Raw genomic sequence first — 19304 nt, 5'->3', positions numbered from 1 at the left:
TCTGAAGAAGGGATTTCCGTTCACACAATTTCTGAGACTGAAGCTGTTGTGTGTAGTAGTAAAACAGAGGCTGAAAATGTAGAGGGAGTTTGAGACCCCCCCTTAAAGAATGGCTTGATGATGCTCTCAGTAGAAATGTAGAAGGAGTTTGAGACTAATCCCCCCCCCCCCCCCCCCCCTAAAGAATGGCTTGATGATGCTCTCAGTAGAAATGTAGAGGGAGTTTGGTGCTCCTTCCCCCCTAAATAATGGCTTGATGATTCTCCCAGTAGAAATGTAGAGGGAGTTTGAGGCCCTCTAAAAATTGTTCTGTAATTACCATTGAAATAGAAGCCTGGTGCCTAGTCACACTGACGATGGACATCGCTCCAGTATTTCTTGACAACATCCAAGTGCTAATTGTCTTTATTCCACTACTGAAGAAGCATGACTCAAATCACCTCATATTTCAAACATTCAGCCTGACAAAATATACATGTTTTATTATTCCATGCCTCACCCTTAAGTTAATTATTGCCAATACATATTAAAAGCTCTCTGGGATATGTGGGATGCTTGCGTCCCACTTGGCCAATAGCCAGGGAAAATGTAGAGCGCCAAATTCAAAAACATTATATAAAATCAAACTTTCATTAAATCACACATATAAGATACCATATTAAAGCTACACTTGTTGTGAATTCAGCCGACATGTCAGATTTCAAAAAGGGTTTTCGACGAAAGCATAAGATGCTATTATCTGATGATAGCACAACAGTAAACAAAGAGAGTGTAGCATATTTCAACCCTGCAGGCGCAACACAAAACGCAGAAATAAGATATAAATCATGCCTTACCTTTGACGAATTTCTTTTGTTGGCACTCCAATATGTCCCATAAACATCATAAATGGTCCTTTTGTTCGATTAATTCTGTCCATATATGTCCAAAATGGCCATTTATTTGGCGCGTTTGATCCAGAAAAAAACAGCTCCATTTTTGAACAACGTCACTACAAAATATCTCAAAACTTACCTCTAAACTTTGCCAAAACATTTCAAACTACTTTTGTAATACAACTTAAGGTATTTGTAAACGTTAATAATCGATCAAATTGAAGACGGGTCTATCTGTTTTCAATACAGGAGGACAACAAACTAACGCTACTTTTCTAGTCTTGCGCAACTCTCAAACAGTACACATAACGTTACACTGATTCCAGATGGCCGTTCTTCTTCATTGCACAAAGGAATAACCTCAACCAATTTCCAAAGACTGGTGACATCCAGTGGAAGCGGTAGGAACTGCAAACAGGTTGATTAGAAATCTAGTATCCCAATGAAAACTCATTGAACAGACGGTGACCTCAACAAAAAAAAAAATCTGAATGGTTAGTCCTCGGGGTTTTGCCTGTTACATAAGTTCTGTGATACTCACAGACATGATTCAAACAGTTTTAGAAACTTCAGAGTGTTTTTATATCCAAATTTACTAATAATATGCATATCTTATATTCTGGGGATGAGTAGAAGGAAGTTGAAATTGGGCACGCTATTTATCCAAAAGTGAAAATGCTGCCCCCTATCCTAGAGAAGTTAAGGTGAAAGAATACCATGCTATTGTTTGAGGAGAGTGCACAGTTATGAACTTGAAAAGTTATTAATAAACCAATTAGGCACATTTTGGGCGGTCTTGATACACCATTTTGAACAGAAATGCAATGGTTCATTGGATCAGTCTAAAACTTTGCACATACACTGCTGCCATCTAGTGGCCAAAATCTAAATTCCGCCTGGGATGGAATAATACATTATGGCCTTTCTCTTGCATTTCAAAGATGATGGTTCAATATATATATTTTTTTACGGTTTTTCTTTTCTTTGTATTATCTTTTACCAGATCTAATGTGTCTACTACATTAATTTCACATTTCTACAACTGCAACGTGTTTCCTTTCAAATGGTATCAAAAAAATGCATTTCCTTAATTCAGGTCCTGAGCTACAGGCAGTTAGTTGGAAGGTTGAGTGTAAAGCTATAGAATGTAGCTACAGGACAGACTGCTATGGAAGGTTGAGTTAAAAGTTGAGTTAATGAACTAACTGTAGCTAGCTATATGGTGACAGCAGCTAGCTAAATCTAGCTAGCTAGCTAGATTACATTCAATTCGGCTCCATTGTGGCTTGCTAACGCTCTCTCACTAACGTTAGCTAGGTAGCTAGCTGTTTTAGATGCTAACCAGATGGGCCATTTTGCTTTTCTAGCTAACCTAGCTAGCTATATAGCGTGAGTGTGGCCCAGTGTCTTCCCAGCCCATTCTAGTGACCAGCGTCCCCTGGAATCAGCCATGGGTATACGCATCACTGGGACAAGGTAATTACATTATCATTAACAGGGCGGCAGGTAGCCTAGTGGTTAGACCGTTGGGCCAGTAACCGAAAAGTTGGTGGATTGAATCCCTGAGCTGACAAGGTAAAAATCTGTCGTTCTGACCCTGAACAAGGCAGTTAAACCACTGTTCCTCGGCCAAAATTGTAAAGAAGAATTTGTTTTTAATTCAAATCAAATCAAATGTATTTATAAAGCCCTTATTACATCAGCTGATATCACAAAGTGCTGTACAGAAACCCAACCTAAAACCCCAAACAGCAAGCAATGCAGGTGTAGAAGCACGGTGGCTAGGAAAAACTCCCTAGATAGGCCAAAACCTAGGAAGAAACTTAGAAAGGAACCAGGCTATGGCCAGTCCTCTTCTGGCTGTGCCGGGTCAGCACCTCAGGAGTAAATGTCAGTTGGCTTTTAATAGCCAAATTAATTGACTTGACAAGTTAAATAAAGGTTAAAAAAAACAGACATTACAGAATGTTAGTTGTATCTGATTCGACTGATCACATCCGAAATTATCATCTTTCCAGCGTGTCTTTCTAACCTCCAATAACAGACGTTTGTTTCTCCTGTAGAAAAATGGCCGTCATGTCGGGGGGGTTTCCATCTTTTCTGAAGCCACCTGTTCTCATGATGTCATCCTCACATCAGATGTGCAGCGTATTAATCTGCTGCTACACAGATACAGACACAATCAGTCTGTTGATGTAGATGGAAATCAAGGTTTGTACTGAATAATCAGATGTGATCAAATCAACGTTTTATTGGTCACATGGGCAGGATACAGGATGTAGACTAAATGGTGTAGTGAAATGTTTACTCATGGGCTCTTCTTAACAGTGCAGTACACATCCACTATGACCCAGTGATGTGTACACCTGTCTGTTAATGATGATGTAATAATGTCCCAGTGATGTGTAAACCTGTCTGTTAATGATGATGTAATAATGTCCCAGTGATGTGTAAACCTGTCTGTTAATGATGATGTAATAATGTCCCAGTGATGTGTAAACCTGTCTGTTAATGATGATGTAATAATGTCCCAGTGATGTGTAAACCTGTCTGTTAATGATGATGTAATAATGACCCAGTGATGTGTAAACCTGTCTGTTAATGATGATGTAATAATGTCTCAGTGATATATAAACCTGTCTGTTAATGATGATGTAATAATGTCTCAGTGATGTATAACCCTGTCTGTTAATGATGATGTAATAATGTCCCAGTGATGTGTAAACCTGTCTGTTAATGATGATGTAACAATGTCCCAGTGATGTGTAAACCTATCTGTTAATGATGATGTAACAATGTCTCAGTGATGTGTAAACCTGTCCGTTAATGATGATGTAACAATGTCTCAGTGATGTGTAAACCTGTCTGTTAATGTTGATGTAATAATGTCCCAGTGATGTGTAAACCTGTCTGTTAATGTTGATGTAATAATGTCCCAGTGATGTGTAAACCTGTCTGTTAATGTTGATGTAATAATGTCTCAGTGATGTTTAAACCTGTCTGTTAATGATGATGTAATAATGTCCCAGTGATGTGTAAACCTGTCTGTTAATGATGATGTAATAATAATGTCCCCGTGATGATGCAATCTCTATTGCACTCCACACTGCCCTTTCCCACCTGGACAAAAGGAACACCTATGTGAGAATGCTATTCATTGACTACAGCTCAGCGTTCAACACCATAGTACCCTCAAAGCTCATCACTAAGCTAAGGACCCTGGAACTGAACATCTCCCTCTGCAACTGGATCCTGGACTTCCTGACGGGCCGCCCCCAGGTGGTGAGGGTAGGTAACAACACATCCGCCACGCTGATCCTCAACACGGGGCGCCCCTCAGGGGTGCGTGCTCAGTCCCCTCCTGTACTCCCTGTTCACTCAATCATCTCCTTTGTGTTGATCACGTTGAGGGAGAGGTTGTTGTCCTGGCACCACACGGCCAGGTCTCTGACCTCCTCCCTATAGGCTGTCTCGTTGTTGTCGGTGATCAGGTCTACCACTGTTGGGTAATCGGTCATGCCTGGCCAGTCATGCCTGACCGTGTGGTGCCAGGACAACAACCTCTCCCTCAATGTGATCGAGACAAAGGAGATGATTGTGGACTACAGGAAATGGAGGACCGAGCACGCCCCCATTCTCATCGAAAGGGCTGCAGTGAAAACTGAAAAACAGCTTCTATCTCAAGGCCATCAGACTGTTAAATTGTCATCACTAGCCGGCTATCACCCGGCCATTCAACCTTGCACCATAGAGGCTGCTGCCCTATATACATATGATATGGATTCACTGGCCTCTGTAATAATGGAACACGTGTCACTTTAATAATGTTTACATCGTCCTAATATTTATATATTTCTTAATTACATTCTTTTACTTTTAGATTTGTGTGTATTGTTGTGAATTGTTAGATACTACTGCACTGTTGGAGCTAGGAACACAAGCATTTAGTTAGATATTACTGTTGGAGCTAGGAACACAAGCATTTAGTTAGATATTACTGTTGGAGCTAGGAACACAAGCATTTAGTTAGGTATTACTGTTGGAGCTAGGAACACAAGCATATAGTTAGATACTACTGCACTGTTGGAGCTAGGAACACAAGCATTTAGTTAGATATTACTGCACTGTTGGAGCTAGGAACACACGCATTTAGTTAGATATTACTGCACTGTTGGAGCTAGAAACACAAGCATTTAGTTAGATACTACTGCACTGTTGGAGCTAGGAACACAAGCATTTAGTTAGATACTACTGCACTGTTGGAGCTAGGAACACCAGCATTTAGTTAGATATTACTGGACTGTTGGAGCTAGAAACACAAGCATTTAGTTAGATATTACTGCACTGTTGGAGCTAGGAACACAAGCATTTAGTTAGATACTACTGTTGGAGCTAGGAACACAAGCATTTAGTTAGATATTACTGTTGGAGCTAGGAACACAAGCATTTAGTTAGATATTACTGTTGGAGCTAGGAACACAAGCATTTAGTTAGATATTACTGTTGGAGCTAGGAACACAAGCATTTAGTTAGATATTACTGTTGGAGCTAGGAACACAAGCATTTAGTTAGGTATTACTGTTGGAGCTAGGAACACAAGCATATAGTTAGATACTACTGCACTGTTGGAGCTAGGAACACAAGCATTTAGTTAGATATTACTGCACTGTTGGAGCTAGGAACACACGCATTTAGTTAGATATTACTGCACTGTTGGAGCTAGAAACACAAGCATTTAGTTAGATACTACTGCACTGTTGGAGCTAGGAACACAAGCATTTAGTTAGATACTACTGCACTGTTGGAGCTAGGAACACCAGCATTTAGTTAGATATTACTGGACTGTTGGAGCTAGAAACACAAGCATTTAGTTAGATATTACTGCACTGTTGGAGCTAGGAACACAAGCATTTAGTTAGATACTACTGTTGGAGCTAGGAACACAAGCATTTAGTTAGATATTACTGTTGGAGCTAGGAACACAAGCATTTAGTTAGATATTACTGTTGGAGCTAGGAACACAAGCATTTAGTTAGATATTACTGTTGGAGCTAGGAACACAAGCATTTAGTTAGATATTACTGTTGGAGCTAGGAACACAAGCATTTAGTTAGATATTACTGTACTGTTGGAGCTAGGAACACAAGCATTTAGTTAGATACTACTGCACTGTTGGAGCTAGGAACACAAGCATTTAGTTAGATACTACTGCACTGTTGGAGCTAGGAACACAAGTATTTAGTTAAAAAAATAATTCGTTTTTTATTTGAACCTCTCCCCCTCTACATCATTACATTTAACAACATAATAATACACGGTCAACCATTTCCTCTACCATTCAGCCATTACCCACACAAATCTAAAAGTTAAATAATGGATTTAAAGAAATATATAAATACAAGGACAATCAATGTCGGAGTGGCATTGACAAAAATACAGTAGAGTTGAATACTGACTTGCCTAGTTAAATAAAGGTTAAATAAAATAACAAATAACAAAACAAACGTCTGAAATGAGAAAAGATTGTGTGGTGGTGATGGGAGTAGTTTAGTTAGAAATGAAGGTTTAGATAAGAGAAGAATATATCGGTATTAATAACGGGCTTCACACTCCAGTACAGTAGGGGGCGGTGTTTACACCTCTCGGTCGGTTGCGATCCGCCGATAAAAACTCTAAGAAGAAAAGCAACAACAGCTTGTCAGCCATCTCGGTAGCTTGCTAGTCAACATAGCGGAAACGTTCAAGTTCTTTAGACGCTTTCTGGTATATGAGCCACTCTGTTTTGAACACATTTATGTCGTTTAGATAATTATCCAATTTAATTTCCTATTTACGTTCAGCTAGCTGTCTCGTTAAGTTAGCATTAGCCTAGCTAGCTAGCTGTCTCGTTAAGTTAGTATTAGCCTAGCTAGCTAGCTGTCTCGTTAAGTTAGCATTAGCCTAGCTAGCTAGCTGTTAGCTAACATCCCCGACCATGAGTTCACCAAGCTACTCGTCTCCTGTTGAAGAAGAGGAGGTCTGCTGGACGGAGAAAGAGGGTCTGGGGCTGAACGTTGTCGTGAAAGAGGAGAAGGAAGAAGAGGATGTGACAGTAAAACAAGAAGTAGAGGATGAGGCTGTTACCGTGAAAGAAGAAGAGAAAGACATTTTAGTGAAAGAAGAGGAAGACGCGTTCAGAGTGAAAGAGGGTGAGGCTGTTACAGTAAAAGAAGAAGAGAAAGACGTTTCAGTGAAAGAGGAGGAAGACGCGTTCAGAGTGAAAGAGGAGGAGGATGTTACAGTAAAAGAAGAGGAGAAAGAGAAAGAGGAGGATGCCGTTTTTGGAGTGAAGAAGGAAGGAGAGATTACTGTCACATTGAAAGATGAAGAGGAGGACACAGGCGATCTGATTAACACCAGTAAGTACTGTCCTAAAAACAGGGGTTATTTACTCCGCAGTTGTTCAACTGATGTGACAAAAGCTATGAAAAGTACCCAGATTTTTAATTGGCAAGAAATAGTCATTCATATCCACAAAATATGTTATCAAATCAAACTGTATTTGTCACATGCGTCGAATACAACAAGTATAGACCTTACCATGAAATGCTTACTTACAAGCCCTTAACCAACATTGAATTGTACCTTTATTTAACTATTTAACTCAGTTTTAGAACAAATTCTTATTTTCAATGACGGCCTTCCGGGGGGAACAGTGGGTTAACTGTTCAGGGGGAAGAACGACAGGTTTTTACCTTGTCAGCTCAGGGATTCGATCCAGCAACCTTTTGGTTACTAGTCCAACGCTCTAACCACTAGGCTACCTGCCACCCCTCCACTCTAACCACTAGGCTACCTGCCACCCCTCCACTCTAACCAATAGGCCACCTGCCACCCCAATACATTGCAGTTCAAGAAGAGTTGAGAAAATATTTAGCAAATAAGCTAAAGTAACACAATAAAATACCAATAACTAGGCTATATACAGGTGGTACTGGTACAGAGTCAATGTGGAGGCTATATACAGGGGGTACCGAGTCAGTGTGGAGGCTATATACAGGGGGTACCGAGTCAGTGTGGAGGCTATATACAGGGGATACCGAGTCAATGTGGAGGCTATATACAGGGGATACCGAGTCAATGTGGAGGCTATATACAGGGGATACCGAGTCAGTGTGGAGGCTGTATACAGGGGGTACCGAGTCAATGTGGAGGCTATATACAGGGGGTACCGAGTCAGTGTGGAGGCTATATACAGGGGATACCGAGTCAGTGTGGAGGCTATATACAGGGGGTACCGAGTCAGTGTGGAGGCTATATACAGGGGGTACCGAGTCAGTGTGGAGACTATATACAGGGGGTACCGAGTCAGTGTGGAGACTATATACAGGGGGTACCGAGTCAATGTGCGGGGGTAAAGGTTAGTTGAGGTAATATGTACATGTATGTAGGGGTGAAGTGACTATGTATAGATAATAAACAGAGAGTAACAGCAGTGTACATGTAGGTAGGGGTGAAGTGACTATGCATAGATAATAAACAGTGAGTAGCAGCAGTGTACATGTAGGTAGGGGTAAACTAACTATGTATAGATATATATATATATATATGTGTATAGTGTGTATATATATATATATATATATATATATATATATATATATATATATATATATATATATAGTATACTGTATATATATAGTATAGTGTATATATATAGTATAGTGTATATATATATATATATATATAGTATAGTATGTATACATAGTCACTTCACCCCTACCTACATGTACATATTACCTCAACTAACCTGTACCCCCGCACACTGACTCGGTACCCCCTGTATATAGCCTCCACACTGACTCGGTACCCCCTGTATATAGCCTCCACATTGACTCTGTACCGGTACCCCCTGTATATAGCCTCCACATTGACTCGGTACCCCCTGTATATAGCCTCCACACTGACTCGGTACCGGTACCTCCTGTATATAACCTCCACATTGACTCGGTACCGGTACCCCCTGTATATAGTCTCCACATTGACTCTGTACCGTAACACCCTGTATATAGTCTCCACATTGACTCTGTACCGGTACCCCCTGTATATAGCCTCCACATTGACTCTGTACCGTTACACCCTGTATATAGCCTCCACATTGACTCTGTACCGTAACACCCTGTATATAGCCTCCACATTGACTCTGTACCGTAACACCCTGTATATAGCCTCCACATTGACTCTGTACCGTAACACCCTGTATATAGCCTCCACATTGACTCTGTACCGGTACCCCCTGTATATAGCCTCCACATTGACTCTGTACCGTAACACCCTGTATATAGTCTCCACATTGACTCTGTACCGGTACCCCCTGTATATAGCCTCCACATTGACTCTGTACCGTAACACCCTGTATATAGCCTCCACATTGACTCTGTACCGTAACACCCTGTATATAGCCTCCACATTGACTCTGTACCGTAACACCCTGTATATAGTCTCCACATTGACTCTGTACCGGTACCCCCTGTATATAGCCTCCACATTGACTCTGTACCGTAACACCCTGTATATAGCCTCCACATTGACTCTGTACCGGTCCCCCCTGTATATAGCCTCCACATTGACTCTGTACCGTAACACCCTGTATATACAGTGGGGAGAGCAAGTATTTGAGACACTGCCGGTTTTGCAGGTTTTCCTACTTACAAAGCATGTAGAGGTCTGTAATTTTTATCATAGGTACACTTCAACTGTGAGAGACGGAATCTAAAACAAAAATCCAGAAAATCACATTGTATGATTTTTAAGTAATTCATTTGCATTTTATTGCATGACATAAGTATTTGATACATCAGAAAAGCAGAACTTAATATTTTGGTACAGAAACCTTTGTTTGCAATTACAGAGATCATACGTTTCCTGTAGTTCTTGACCAGGTTTGCACACACTGCAGCAGGGATTTTGGCCCACTCCTTCATACAAATCCTTCAGGTTTCGGGGCTGTCGCTGGGCAATACGGACTTTCAGTTCCCTCCAAAGATTTCACTGTGAGGTCTACACCTGTCTACATTTGGTCTACACCTGTTGGTTAAGGGCTGGTCAGTCAGCATTTCACTGTGAGGTCTACACCTGTTGGTTAAGGGCTGGCCAGTCAGCATTTCACTGTGAGGTCTACACCTGTTGGTTAAGGGCTGGTCAGTCAGCATTTCACTGTGAGGTCTACACCTGTTGGTTAAGGTCTACACCTGTTGGTTAAGGGCTGGTCAGTCAGTATTTCACTGTGAGGTCTACACTTGTTGGTTAAGGGCTGGTCAGTCAGCATTTCACTGTGAGGTCTACACCTGTTGGTTAAGGGCTGGTCAGTCAGTATTTCACTGTGAGGTCTACACCTGTTGGTTAAGGTCTACACCTTTTGGTTAAGGGCTGGTCAGTCATTATTTCACTGTGAGGTCTACACCTGTTGGTTAAGGTCTACACCTGTTGGTTAAGGGCTGGTCAGTCAGTATTTCACTGTGAGGTCTACACCTGTTGGTTAAGGGCTGGTCAGTCAGTATTTCACTGTGAGGTCTACACCTGTTGGTTAAGGGCTGGTCAGTCAGTATTTCACTGTGAGGTCTACACCTGTTGGTTAAGGGCTGGTCAGTCAGTATTTCACTGTGAGGTCTACACCTGTTGGTTAAGGGCTGGTCAGTCAGCATTTCACTGTGAGGTCTACACCTGTTGGTTAAGGGCTGGACAGTCAGTATTTCACTGTGAGTTCTACACTTGTTGGTTAAGGGCTGGTCAGTCAGCATTTCACTGTGAGGTCTACACCTGTTGGTTAAGGGCTGGTCAGTCAGCATTTCACTGTGAGGTCTACACCTGTTGGTTAAGGGCTGGTCAGTCAGTATTTCACTGTGAGGTCTACACCTGTTGGTTAAGGTCTACACCTGTTGGTTAAGGGCTGGACAGTCAGCATTTCACTGTGAGGTCTACACCTATAGGTTAAAGGCTGGTCAGTCAGTATTTCACTGTGAGGTCTACACCTGTTGGTTAAGGGCTGGTCAGTCAGCATTTCACTGTGAGGTCTACACCTGTTGGTTAAAGGCTGGTCAGTCAGCATTTCACTGTGAGGTCTACACCTGTTGGTTAAGGGCTGGTCAGTCAGTATTTCACTGTGAGGTCTACACCTATAGGTTAAGGGCTGGTCAGTCAGTATTTCACTGTGAGGTCTACACCTGTTGGTTAAGGTCTACACATGTTGGTTAAAGGCTGGACAGTCAGTATTTCACTGTGAGGTCTACACCTGTTGGTTAAGGTCTACACCTGTTGGTTAAAGGCTGGTCAGTCTGCATTTAACTGTGAGGTCTACACCTGTTGGTTAAGGTCTACACCTGTTGGTTAAGGACTGGTCAGTCAGTATTTCACTGTGAGGTCTACACCTGTTGGTTAAGGGCTGGTCAGTCTGTATTTCACTGTGAGGTCTACACCTGTTGGTTAAGGGCTGGTCAGTCTGTATTTCACTGTGAGGTCTACACCTGTTGGTTAAGGGCTGGTCAGTCTGTATTTCACTGTGAGGTCTACACCTGTTGGTTAAGGGCTGGTCAGTCTGTATTTCACTGTGAGGTCTACACCTATAGGTTAAAGGCTGGACAGTCAGCATTTCACTGTGAGGTCTACACCTGTTGGTTAAGGGCTGGTCAGTCAGTATTTCACTGTGAGGTCTACACCTGTTGGTTAAGGGCTGGTCAGTCAGTATTTCACTGTGAGGTCTACACCTGTTGGTTAAGGGCTGGTCAGTCAGCATTTCACTGTGAGGTCTACACCTGTTGGTTAAGGGCTGGTCAGTCAGTATTTCACTGTGAGGTCTACACCTGTTGGTTAAGGGCTGGTCAGTCAGTATTTCACTGTGAGGTCTACACCTGTTGGTTAAGGTCTACACCTGTTGGTTAAGGGCTGGTCAGTCAGTATTTCACTGTGAGGTCTACACCTGTTGGTTAAGGGCTGGTCAGTCAGTATTTCACTGTGAGGTCTACACCTGTTGGTTAAGGGCTGGACAGTCAGTATTTCACTGTGAGTTCTACACTTGTTGGTTAAGGGCTGGTCAGTCAGCATTTCACTGTGAGGTCTACACCTGTTGGTTAAGGGCTGGTCAGTCAGCATTTCACTGTGAGGTCTACACCTGTTGGTTAAGGGCTGGTCAGTCAGTATTTCACTGTGAGGTCTACACCTGTTGGTTAAGGTCTACACCTGTTGGTTAAGGGCTGGACAGTCAGCATTTCACTGTGAGGTCTACACCTATAGGTTAAAGGCTGGTCAGTCAGTATTTCACTGTGAGGTCTACACCTGTTGGTTAAGGGCTGGTCAGTCAGCATTTCACTGTGAGGTCTACACCTGTTGGTTAAAGGCTGGTCAGTCAGCATTTCACTGTGAGGTCTACACCTGTTGGTTAAGGGCTGGTCAGTCAGTATTTCACTGTGAGGTCTACACCTATAGGTTAAGGGCTGGTCAGTCAGTATTTCACTGTGAGGTCTACACCTGTTGGTTAAGGTCTACACATGTTGGTTAAAGGCTGGACAGTCAGTATTTCACTGTGAGGTGTACACCTGTTGGTTAAGGTCTACACCTGTTGGTTAAAGGCTGGTCAGTCTGCATTTAACTGTGAGGTCTACACCTGTTGGTTAAGGTCTACACCTGTTGGTTAAGGACTGGTCAGTCAGTATTTCACTGTGAGGTCTACACCTGTTGGTTAAGGGCTGGTCAGTCTGTATTTCACTGTGAGGTCTACACCTGTTGGTTAAGGGCTGGTCAGTCTGTATTTCACTGTGAGGTCTACACCTATAGGTTAAAGGCTGGACAGTCAGCATTTCACTGTGAGGTCTACACCTGTTGGTTCAGGGCTGGTCAGTCAGCATTTCACTGTGAGGTCTACACCTATAGGTTAAGGGCTGGTCAGTCAGTATTTCACTGTGAGGTCTACACCTGTTGGTTCAGGGCTGGTCAGTCAGCATTTCACTGTGAGGTCTACACCTATAGGTTAAGGGCTGGTCAGTCAGCATTTCACTGTGAGGTCTACACCTGTTGGTTCAGGGCTGGTCAGTCAGCATTTCACTGTAAGGTCTACTACACCTGTTGTATTCAGCATTTCACTGTAAGGTCTACTACACCTGTTGTATTCAGCATTTCACTGTGAGGTCTACTACACCTGTTGTATTCAGCATTTCACTGTGAGGTCTACTACACCTGTTGTATTCTGCATATCACTGTGAGGTCTACTACACCTGTTGTATTCTGCATATCACTGTGAGGTCTACACCTGTTGTATTCTGCATATCACTGTGAGGTCTACACCTGGTCTACACCTGTTGGTTAAGGGCTGGACAGTCAGCATTTCACTGTGAGGTCTACACCTGTTGGTTAAGGGCTGGTCAGTCAGTATTTCACTGTGAGGTCTACTACACCTGTTGTATTCTGCATATCACTGTGAGGTCTACTACACCTGTTGTATTCGGAGCATGTGACAAGTAACATTTGATTTGATTCACAGCAGGGTCTAGTTAGATTTAACTGAGAAAGCATCAAGGTAGTGTGTTTAATGTTTTCAAATGTTTCTGTGTCAGTTTGGACACACAGAGATACTTAGCTCATAATGTGTAGAGAACTGTTCCTTGATGGATAGGCTATTGTACAACACACAGAGCTATTTTCCTTTATTCAGGACATTTAGAATGACATCACATTACAGAGTAGCCTAGTGGGATTATTCACAAAATTATCTGGTGATCAGGTTATGAAATGTCATGACAAAAACATTTTTTTGTCCATGTTTTAAATGTTGTTTTAAATGATTTATAGTCCTAGGTCTATGTTGTTGTTAGGTGAAGTTATGGGTCCTAAATTAGGTCTATGCTATCATCTGGGATTTACCAGGTTATTACTGCTAAACAATAAACAGTTTTTGGGGTTGTCATAGACTTACAATTGTTTGATTATTTCTCTAAGAGACTATTTGGTTGATAATTACAAATATGTATTTTGGATGCAGCAGTTGTTAGCTTAAATGCTAACGCTAGGCTGGAAGCAAAGCTGTTAGCTAGAATGCTAACGCTTATTGACATAGGCTGGAAGCAAAGCTGTTAGCTAGTATGCTAACGCTTATTGACATAGGCTGGTAGCAAAGCTGTTAGCTAGTATGCTAACGCTTATTGACATAGGCTGGTAGCAAGCTGTTAGCTAGAATGCTAACGCTTATTGACATAGGCTGGTAGCAAAGCTGTTAGCTAGAATGCTAACGCTTATTGACATAGGCTGGTAGCAAAGCTGTTACCTAGTATGCTAACGCTTATTGACATAGGCTGGTAGCAAAGCTGTTATCTAGTATGCTAAAGCTTATTGACATAGGCTGGAAGCAAAGCTGTTAGCTAGAATGCTAACGCTTATTGACATAGGCTGGTAGCAAAGCTGTTAGCTAGAATGCTAACGCTTATTGACATAGGCTGGTAGCAAAGCTGTTAGCTAGAATGCTAACGCTTATTGACATAGGCTGGTAGCAAAGCTGTTATCTAGTATGCTAACGCTTATTGACATAGGCTGGTAGCAAAGCTGTTATCTAGTATGCTAAAGCTTATTGACATAGGCTGGAAGCAAAGCTGTTAGCTAGAATGCTAACGCTTATTGACATAGGCTGGTAGCAAAGCTGTTAGCTAGTATGCTAACGCTTATTGACATAGGCTGGTAGCAAAGCTGTTAGCTAGTATGCTAACGCTTATTGACATAGGCTGGAAGCAAAGCTGTGAGGTGGAATGCTAACGCTTATTGACATAGGCTGGTAGCAAAGCTGTTAGCTAGTATGCTAACGCTTATTGACATAGGCTGGAAGCAAAGCTGTTAGCTAGTATGCTAACGCTTATTGACATAGGCTGGAGGCAAAGCTGTGAGGTGGAATGCTAACGCTTATTGACATAGGCTGGAAGCAAAGCTGTTAGCTATAATGCTAACGCTTATTGACATAGGCTGGTAGCAAAGCTGTTAGCTACAATGCTAACGCTTATTGACATAGGCTGGTAGCAAAGCTGTTAGCTAGAATGCTAACGCTTATTGACATAGGCTGGAAGCAAAGCTGTTAGCTAGTATGCTAACGCTTATTGACATAGGCTGGTAGCAAAGCTGTTAGCTAGAATGCTAACGCTTATTGACATAGGCTGGAAGCAAAGCTGTTAGCTAGTATGCTAACGCTTATTGACATAGGCTGGAGGCAAAGCTGTGAGGTGGAATGCTAACGCTTATTGACATAGGCTGGAAGCAAAGCTGTTAGCTAGAATGCTAACGCTTATTGGCATAGGCTGGAAGCAAAGCTGTTAGCTTAAATGCTAACGCTTATTGACATAGGCAGGAGGCAAAGCTTTTAGCTAGAATGCTAACGCTTATTGACATAGGCTGGAAGCAAAGCTGTTAGCTAGTATGCTAACGCTTATTGACATAGGCTGGAGTCAAAGCTGTGAGCTAGAATGCTAACGCTTATTGACATAGCCGGAAGCAAAGCTGTTAGCTAGTATGCTAACGCTTATTGACATAGGCTGGAGGCAAAGCTGTGAGGTGGAATGCTAACGCTTATTGACATAGGCTGGTAGTAAAGCTGTTAGCTAGAATGCTAACGCTTATTGACATAGGCTGGAGGCAAAGCTGTGAGGTGGAATGCTAACGCTTATTGACATAGGCTGGTAGCAAAGCTGTTAGCTATAATGCTAACGCTTATTGACATAGGCTGTTAGCAAAGCTGTTAGCTATAATGCTAACGCTTATTGACATAGGCTGGAAGCAAAGCTATTAGCTTAAATGCTAACGCTTATTGACATAGGCAGGAGGCAAAGCTTTTAGCTAGAATGCTAACGCTTATTGACATAGGCTGGAGGCCAAGCTGTTAGCTAGTATGCTAACGCTTATTGACATAGGCTGGAGGCAAAGCTGTGAGGTGGAATGCTAACGCTTATTGGCATAGGCTGGAAGCAAAGCTGTTAGCTTAAATGCTAACGCTTATTGACATAGGCAGGAGGCAAAGCTTTTAGCTAGAATGCTAACGCTTATTGACATAGGCTGGAAGCAAAGCTGTTAGCTAGTATGCTAACGCTTATTGACATAGGCTGGAGTCAAAGCTGTTTGCTAGTATGCTAACGCTTATTGACATAGGCTGGAGTCAAAGCTGTGAGCTAGAATGCTAACGCTTATTGACATAGCCGGAAGCAAAGCTGTTAGCTAGTATGCTAACGCTTATTGACATAGGCTTGAGGCAAAGCTGTGAGGTGGAATGCTAACGCTTATTGACATAGGCTGGTAGTAAAGCTGTTAGCTTAAATGCTAACGCTTATTGACATAGGCTGGAAGCAAAGCTGTTAGCTAGTATGCGAACGCTTATTGACATAGGCTGGTAGCAAAGCTGTTAGCTGGAATGCTAACTCTTATTGACATAGACTGTCAGCAAAGCTAGCCAAAGAGATTTTTCTGGTTGAAATTAAAGTTTTTTTAAAAGTATAAAGCAGTTGTTTTGAAACAATGGCATAAAGTAGCCTTTACAATTATAATCCAAAAGTATTGTGAAATGCACTCATAAGAAACCTATAAATGACTTAAATTGTTATAAAACATCACGGGCAATCACCTTTTACCTCAAATAGACAGTATTTTACTACTAATGTGAAAACAAGACTAAATGTGTCAAATAATTTTAACATTCATTACAGACGTCAATTGTTGTACAACATCATGGCTATGCTGTTGGCATCACCTCCTACAGTGGATCTCTGCTGTTGTGGGCCTTTTATCATCTGTCTGACTTTGTCATTCACACAGGAGAGAGACGTGACTATCGTGGATCCTCTGGGGAGCCTCAACAACAACATGATGCTGACGAGGCAGAGAAGAGTCCCTCCACATCAGAACACCTCGAGAAACACCAGCGGAGACCCACAGGAAAGACACCTCACTGCTGCGCTGACTGTGGGAAGAGACTTACCTCTTCGGCAGACCTTATAAGACACCAGAGAATCCATACAGGAGAGAAACCGTATATCTGTGATCAGTGTGGGAAGAGTTTTAATGTTCCAAGCAGCCTGAAAACACACCAGAGAACACACACAGGAGAGAAGCCTTACCACTGCTCTGACTGTGTAAAGAGATTTGTTTCGTCAGGACATTTAAAATCACATCAGAGAACACACACAGGAGAGAAGCCTTATATCTGTGATCAATGTGGGATGAATTTTACTACATCTAGCCAGCTGACGTTGCACCAGAGAACACACACAGGAGATAAGCCGTATAGCTGTAATCAATGTGGGAAGAGTTTTGCTGCCTCAAGCAGCATGACAGCACACCTGAGAATACACACTGGCGAGAAACCTCACTGTTGCTCTGACTGTGAGAAGAGATTCACCTCTTCAGCAGACCTTAAAATACATCAGAGAAGCCATACAGGAGAGAAGCCTTATAGCTGCTCTGACTGTGGGAAGAGCTTTTCAAAATCATCTATATTACAATCACACCAGAGAATTCACACCGGAGAGAAACCTTATAGCTGCTCTGACTGTGGGAAGAGCTTTTCAAAATCATCTACATTACAATTACACCAGAGAATTCACACTGGAGAGAAACCTTAGAGCTGTTATCAATGTGGGAAGAGCTTTACTCACTCACACAGCTTGATAGTACACCAGAGAACACACACAGGAGAGAAACCTTATAGCTGTACTCAATGTGGGAAGAGTTTTATTAAGTCTAACAGTCTGACTAGACACCAGAGAACGCACACAGGAGAGAAACCTTATAGCTGTGCTCAATGTGGGAAGTGTTTTACTACATCTAGCCATCTGTCTATGCACCAGAGAACACACACAGGACAGAATCCTCATAGTTGAAATCAATATGGGAAGAATTTTACTCTGATATACACACAGGAAATAAATAATGTAGCTGTGATCAATGTGTGAAGAGATACTCTGGTAAAATATATCTGATCAAACATCAGAATATACAGGAAGGAGTTGTTTTATGATGTCAATGAAATAATGTCACAATGTAGAATGTTTTAACATTGTAGAAGGAGTATTTTAATGATGTCACAATGTAGAATGTTTTAACATTGTAGTAGGAGTGTTTTAATGATGTCACAATGTAGAATGTTTTAACATTGTAGAAGGAGTATTTTAATGATGTCACAATGTAGAATGTTTTAACATTGTAGTAGGAGTGTTTTAATGATGTCACAATGTAGAATGTTTTAACATTGTAGTAGGAGTGTTTTAATGATGTCACAATGTAGAATGTTTTAACATTGTAGAAGGAGTATTTTAATGAATAATGTCACAATGTAAAATATATATATTGAGTTAGAGATCCTTCCTTGATACCCTTGTGCATTCACTCCGGGTCTTTGTCCACTACTAAGTACACAAAACCTACAGACAAGAGCAGTATCCTACACTCTTCTAGTGCACATCCCACATTTCTGAAGAAGGGATTTCCGTTCACACAATTTCTGAGACTGAAGCTGTTGTGTGTAGTAGTAAAACAGAGGCTGAAAATGTAGAGGGAGTTTGAGACCCCCCCTTAAAGAATGGCTTGATGATGCTCTCAGTAGAAATGTAGAAGGAGTTTGAGACTAATCCCCCCCCCCCCCCCCCCCCTAAAGAATGGCTTGATGATGCTCTCAGTAGAAATGTAGAGGGAGTTTGGTGCTCCTTCCCCCCTAAATAATGGCTTGATGATTCTCCCAGTAGAAATGTAGAGGGAGTTTGAGGCCCTCTAAAAATTGTTCTGTAATTACCATTGAAATAGAAGCCTGGTGCCTAGTCACACTGACGATGGACATCGCTCCAGTATTTCTTGACAACATCCAAGTGCTAATTGTCTTTATTCCACTACTGAAGAAGCATGACTCAAATCACCTCATATTTCAAACATTCAGCCTGACAAAATATACATGTTTTATTATTCCATGCCTCACCCTTAAGTTAATTATTGCCAATACATATTAAAAGCTCTCTGGGATATGTGGGATGCTTGCGTCCCACTTGGCCAATAGCCAGGGAAAATGTAGAGCGCCAAATTCAAAAACATTATATAAAATCAAACTTTCATTAAATCACACATATAAGATACCATATTAAAGCTACACTTGTTGTGAATTCAGCCGACATGTCAGATTTCAAAAAGGGTTTTCGACGAAAGCATAAGATGCTATTATCTGATGATAGCACAACAGTAAACAAAGAGAGTGTAGCATATTTCAACCCTGCAGGCGCAACACAAAACGCAGAAATAAGATATAAATCATGCCTTACCTTTGACGAATTTCTTTTGTTGGCACTCCAATATGTCCCATAAACATCATAAATGGTCCTTTTGTTCGATTAATTCTGTCCATATATGTCCAAAATGGCCATTTATTTGGCGCGTTTGATCCAGAAAAAAACA

At 41.7% G+C, this 19304-nt stretch overlaps 1 protein-coding gene across 1 annotated transcript; it reads left to right on the top strand.

Moving 5' to 3' along the window:
• Window positions 1-6546: 6546 nt before the first annotated feature.
• Window positions 6547-18235, top strand: LOC129839840 (zinc finger protein 664-like). Its single transcript, XM_055907508.1, has 2 exons — window positions 6547-7273; window positions 16683-18235. Exons 1-2 carry the CDS (start codon window positions 6850-6852, stop codon window positions 17486-17488), a joined length of 1230 nt encoding a protein of 409 aa, XP_055763483.1. The 5' UTR covers window positions 6547-6849; the 3' UTR covers window positions 17489-18235.
• Window positions 18236-19304: the final 1069 nt, after the last annotated feature.

This window comes from Salvelinus fontinalis, chromosome 40 (genome assembly GCF_029448725.1).
Source record: "Salvelinus fontinalis isolate EN_2023a chromosome 40, ASM2944872v1, whole genome shotgun sequence".
In the NCBI taxonomy this organism is placed as follows: Eukaryota; Metazoa; Chordata; class Actinopteri; order Salmoniformes; family Salmonidae; genus Salvelinus; species Salvelinus fontinalis.
The sequence above is the reverse complement of the archived record's forward strand: the minus strand, read 5'-3'. Positions and strand labels throughout refer to the sequence as shown.

Bases quoted from the DNA above. Each gene is read 5' to 3' on its own strand.
- LOC129839840 (XM_055907508.1), top strand. From the start codon at position 6,850: ATGAGTTCACCAAGCTACTCGTCTCCTGTTGAAGAAGAGGAGGTCTGC. The intron at 7,274-16,682 runs GTAAGTACTGTC...TCATTCACACAG, and splicing joins AGGCGATCTGATTAACACCA to GAGAGAGACGTGACTATCGT.